Raw genomic sequence first — 6,154 nt, forward strand, 5'->3', positions numbered from 1 at the left:
AAGAGACAGAGGCCTTCTTCGACGTTTGATGCCCTGGCGCCACCGGATCAGCAATTGTTAGATACTTTCCGAAAGTTGTGTGTTGGACTCATTCCGAACCACCGACTTCGGGATTTGAGAAGTGGTGATTACGGTCCATCATTCTTTTGGAAGCTGTTGACACCACAGGAATGGCTTACAGATGACGTAAGTAAAGTATTTTATAATATTACTTCACTTTACAACTTTATGTGCAATTAATATATTTTGTTGTCTAACTGACATTTCCCTTTATATGCAGCATATAGATGCAGCAATGCATATGCTGAGGAGGCGACGCGCCGACTATCCACTGACATTTCCTCATAAGGGTATCATTCTCTCCACATTCGTGACCACTATGATCAGCAGCGCATGGACGAAACACAAGGGTGCGAGGAGAAACTTTGTGTGGGAGGATTATATCCTGGAGTACTACAGAGGAGTTCATAAGGTATTGTTAAATGTTAAACTATGATTATAACTTCGATTGTTAATTGTATGGGAGGATTATTATGGTTTGTTAATTGTTTCGTTGTTCTCCGTAATTACAGAACCAGTTCTTTCCGAGATGGATGGGTAACGACTATATGTACTTCATTCTGCATCTTCCCGAGCAAAGGCACTGGGTCACAGTTGAAGTTGACATAGAGCTGTGGAAAATTAATGTCTACGACTGTGATTCCAGCGTCTGTCATTGGACCGCCATGGCACCCGTCTTGAAGACTTGGGAAGAACTGCTGCCCTCGCTAATCTTTGCAACTGGGGATTTTTCACGTAACAACCAGATCATGGCGTTAACTAACAGGGACATCACGGTGCTTCCAAAAATGCATTCGAGTCGAGCCACTCACGACTTAGTTCCGAAGGCAAGAACCAGGTACATAGCGATAAAAAAGTACTATAGTATTAAAATATGTTTTACGTTAGACTAACTTTACATTTTATTTTGTATTTAGTGGTGATTGTGGTGTCTATTGCATTGAGTTTGTGGAACATCTCATGATGCAACGTGGATTGACCGATGTCACGCCAAGCCGGATGAAGTTGTTTCGTGAACGGTGGTGTGTTGATTTATTTTACCAAAATTTCGGGTGATTATATGTGTAATTATGGGGACATTGTATATTTTGTGTAATTAACATTACAGTTATGTATATATAGACTTTCTCTTCGTTCAAATTTTGATAATTATTCGTGGTTTCAAATATAAAATATCGATATTATTCAACAAAAATAACTATTTAAAATAAAAAATAATTAAAATATTCAAAAAATATTCAACCTCGACATTATTTTAAAGCAGTTTCGAATTTGAAATAGAAAACATGTTATTACAACGAATAAGTACATTACGCCTCAAATGCGGGCTTTGCACGTTGCTCTTGTCTTCTACTTCTCTCTTACTCTTCAAAATTTCTCATATTCTTAAGTTCTAAATATGGCGCCAAGAAAGAACAAGGGCAAATTCCCCATCTTAACTCCTGAAGAGCTGAAGCAGGAGGATGATGGCATAATTACTCCTGAAATGCAGAAAGTTTTTGACGCCAATAGAGCTTTCGAAAGAGAACAAAATCGTAACGAGTTCAGGTTCATGCAACTTGAAAGAGAATTTTGCAAAACTGTTGTATGGCCGGCTCCACCACCAGGGTTCCCCGAAGGATGCCGTCGTTGGAAACTAGGCATCTTTAACGGTAAACCGGTGAAGCCTGGAACATTATGCAAGTATTGCAAGGCTCACCCACAAGCCAAAGAATTTAAAAAATAATTTATTATGTTATGGCTTGTGGTGAGTTTTATTTAATGTTTGTTTTTTTTTATGAACTTTATTTTCTGTTTTTTTTTAATGTTATTTTATGTTATGTTTAATGTTATTTTATGTTTTATTTATGGCTTTTTTACTTTTTTCATTTGCATCGACATAATGTCGACATAGTGTCAACAAGTTCTAAACACAAGGTTGATTGCTTTTTGTCGACATGCTATCGACAAACTGTCGACAAAATGTCGACAACTTGTGAATAATATGGTGATTTCTTTTTCGTCGACATGCTATCGACAAACGGTCGACAAAATATCGACAACTTATAAATAATATGCTGATGGCTTTTAGTCAACATGATATCGACATACAGTCGAGAACACGTCGACAATGGTCATCACTGACCTTTCCTCGTACAATTATCGACAAACCATCGATAAGTTATCGATATATCATCGATAACAACTGGAAAACTCAGATTTCGACTGAAAACCAGATCTGCCAGATCTCAACAATTTCAGACCAAAAAACAGCAGTTCCAACAAATACGACACATATAACAATTTTAAACTACATAAAGTCTAACAAAAAGCTTAAAACACAACTTACACATTGTAATGGTGTAAGATTCTTGAGTGATATTGGGTTGTGCTTCGGTTTTCCACCAACACCCACCGAGAAACAACCACTCAAGAGGGAAGAGAGAGAAGGACGAGAGAGTGGGACGGACGAGAAAGAGGGAAATTTTTTAGAAGTTTTTTCAGTTTTTTCTAGAGAGAGAGAGTGGTGCACGAGAGAGTGGGAAGAGAGAGAGAAAGACCAATTTCAGTTTTTACCAATTTATTTTTTTTTTAAATTTCAGTTTAAAATTTAAAAAAAGGTAAAATGGAAAGTTCATGTAATCAATGGACTAAATTTGTACAAATTAAGGGAGTGTATAAATTTTGATATGCCTTGTATTATTAAAGCCAAAAAGTAAAATTTCCCTATTATAATCACTATTAAAATTTAATTTAATTAAAACAGAATAACAGATACATATGCAAACAATGCTAAATAATATTGAAATAACAATTCAAATGTTAGAAAAACAGCAAGAATATTATTGTACATATAGTTTCTTTAATATTTTTAACCCATGAATCACTTATAAATGGCTGAAAAGTTGTCCTCGCGAGTAGGACATTTTATTTTATTATATTGTTTTTTTTTTTTTTGGTTAGTAAGGCAAAATGGGAAATGCTGACATTTTCAATTAATGTAAGTTTGTACCAATAAGATTTTGAGCCTTTTTAGGGAACAAAAAAATCACACACAAAAAGTTGAACTAACTTCATTCCCTCAAACTTAACAAAAAAAAAAAAAAAAACTTCATTCCCTTAACATAGATGAAGCTTTGAGAAGCAATCCAACTGTGACGTATCTGACCTTGGGCAACAAGTTATTCTGGTTCGCATATATACACTAAAAGATAATCAGTGTCATAACTCAAACAAATAAACTCATCAATCTTATTATTCAGCCATGGCCGCCACTAGTTACCTGAAAGATTCATCACCATCATCAGTTGTAGTAGTGATGGTTCCATACCTATCTCAAAGCCACCTCAACCAACTCCTCCAACTCGCTCATCTCATTTCCTCGTACCACATTCCAGTGCACTACGTTAGCTCAACTCTCCACACTTCCCAAGTCAAGTCTCGATCCTTAAACCCTCTTCAACAATTAACAAAAATCCATTTCCATGACTTCCCATTAATCCCAACTCTGTCCTCCTCACCACCCAACCCAGGCGCCGGCTCTGGCGGCACATTGTTACCTTGTGAAGCCACCAAGTTCATCCGCGAACCTGTCGCCGCTCTTCTCAGATCACTCTCTTCAAACATCAAACGACTTGTCGTTGTTCACGATGTATTGATGACTTCAATTGTCAATTGCGTCGTTTCTCTACCGAACGTAGAAGCCTATTCTATCAGTTGCGCCTCTGTTTTTTCATTTTTCACCAACACTTTTGCTGCCATGGGACGAAATGACATTATCCCAATAAAGAATTTTCCTCCTCTGGAGTCTTGTTACTCATCTGTGTTCTTAGATTTTATAAAGACTGAGATGCAAGAAATGAAAAGTCAAGCTGGACATCTCTACAATACTTGTAGAGCTATTGAGGGAACATTTCTTGATCATCTAGTCAATGGTTTAATCAATGTTAATCAAGGAGATAAGAAGAAGAATAAGAAGACGTGGGCAGTGGGGCCTTTGCACCAAATGGCAATCTCTAAGAAGTTCAGGGATGAAGACCAATGGCTATTGGAGTGGCTGGACAAACAAGAGCAAAACAGTGTACTGTATATCTCTTTTGGTACTACTACTTCTTTCTCTGAAGAACAGATCGAAGAAATTACTGTTGGTTTGGAGCAGAGTGGAGTGAAGTTTATCTGGGTTTTAAAAGATGGAGATAAGATACATAGTTTTGACAATGAGAAACAAGTTAAGAGAGCTGAACTTCCAAATGGGTTTGAGGAAAGAATGAGGGAGAAAGGAATAGGAATGGTGGTGAGGGAATGGGTTTCTCAAGTAGAGATTTTAGGTCACAAAGCCACAGGTGGATTTATGAGTCATTGTGGATGGAACTCTTGCATGGAGAGCATAAGTATGGAAGTACCTGTGGTAGCATGGCCAATGAATTATGATCAGCCTTTGAATGCTTTATTGCTCACAGAAGTGCTCAAAGTGGGTGTGGCTGTTTTGGAATGGAAGCAGACTGGTGAGTTGGTGACTTCATCAATGATTAGTACATCAGTGAAGACATTAATGTTCTCAGAGGAAGGTGGTGACATCAGGAAGAGGATTGGGGAGTTGGGTGCAGAGGTACGAAACTCTGTAGCTGAAGGAGGAGTCACTCGTATGGAATGGGATTCATTCATTGCACATATCACTAGGTAGACTTTTGTGCAAGGGTTAGTAAAAAATTTGATGTTTGTCAAATTTTTGGCATTTAATAAATGTAATTTGCATTCTTCTACTTCTTCATATTCCTCTTTGTCTTTTTTTTTTGGTGTGTTCTTGTTTCCTTTTTTAAAAATAAATAAATAATAAAATTGGTGTGCACTTGATTCAATTCAACAAAATTAATACTTGTTTCAATTCAATAAAATTAATGAAATTTTGTTACTATTTTTACGATTTATTACTAATAATGAGATTTGCTATTTTTCTCTTTTCAACTCCAATTTATTTGCCTTCTTCCTATTTTTATTTTTATTAAATTACTAGGGAACTAAGCTGCGCTTCGTGCAGTGTTGTCCAACTTTTATAATTGGTTAATTTGTAATTTTCCCCCCCGAACTTTAGCATATACTAAATCATATCCCCTAAACTTTTTTGGCGGTTAAAAATTCCCCCTGAACTATTGAGATTGTTAAATTTAAAGACTTTTGTCTAATTTCATTCAATTTTTCGGTTACAATAATTGTTTATGTACTAAATCATGCTTTCCAGACTTTGATATCTACCAAATCGTACCCCTCAAACTTTGATATGTATTAAATCATGCCCCCTGAACTTTCATCCATGTTAGAATATTTTTACTAAAATTAGACAAAAGTCCTTAAATCTAACAATCTTAATAGTTCAGGGTGAATTTTTAACGGCCAAAAAAGTTCAGGGAGCATGATTTAGTACATCTAAAAATTCAGGGAAAAAAATTGCTAATTAGCCTTTATAATTTTTATGTATATATATCATATATATATATTAAATGATATAATTTAAAATATAACATTTTAACATGTATGTTATAAACAAATTAATAGTGTTAAAATTAAAAATGTAATTTGCTATTTTAAAATATATAAAAGAAAGTGAAAATTTTGTGACAAATATTATCGTTATAATTCTTAAAAAAAAAAATTATTTTTTGATTATTTTTTCGTATTTTTTATTTCATAAATTTATATTCTAATAAATAGTAGTAAATATTTTTACTAAATGAGTTAAAAATATTATAAATCATGTTTGTTATTTTTTTAATTATTTTTAAATTTAAAAAAAATAATTTTTTAATTCTTATTCTATCACTTTAATTTTTTTTATTGATTCATTTAATTATTATAAAATATTATTATTAATTAGTATTAAAAAATTGACTAGATATTTATTAATTTAATTATAATTAGATCTATTATATCATTATTTATACTTTAAAGTTGTACATAATCTTTTAGTAAGTATATCAAACGCCACTTAAAAAAGAAATTTATAAAAAATAAGTAAAAGACAAAAAAATAATAAGGAAAAAAGAATCCTAAAATAATAGGATGTTGCATTTTAAAAAATAATAAATAATAAGATGATACCTCACATTTTCTGTCCATA

At 33.7% G+C, this 6,154-nt stretch overlaps 1 protein-coding gene across 1 annotated transcript; it reads left to right on the forward strand.

The window, feature by feature from the left end:
* The first annotated feature begins 3,304 nt into the window (after window positions 1-3,304).
* LOC115723749 (zeatin O-xylosyltransferase-like) lies at window positions 3,305-4,723 on the forward strand. Its single transcript, XM_030653226.2, has one exon. The coding sequence runs from the start codon at window positions 3,305-3,307 to the stop codon at window positions 4,721-4,723; it is 1,419 nt and encodes a 472-aa protein (XP_030509086.2).
* Window positions 4,724-6,154: the final 1,431 nt, after the last annotated feature.

The sequence above is a fragment of the Cannabis sativa genome, chromosome 9 (genome assembly GCF_029168945.1).
Source record: "Cannabis sativa cultivar Pink pepper isolate KNU-18-1 chromosome 9, ASM2916894v1, whole genome shotgun sequence".
NCBI classification, from domain to species: Eukaryota; Viridiplantae; Streptophyta; class Magnoliopsida; order Rosales; family Cannabaceae; genus Cannabis; species Cannabis sativa.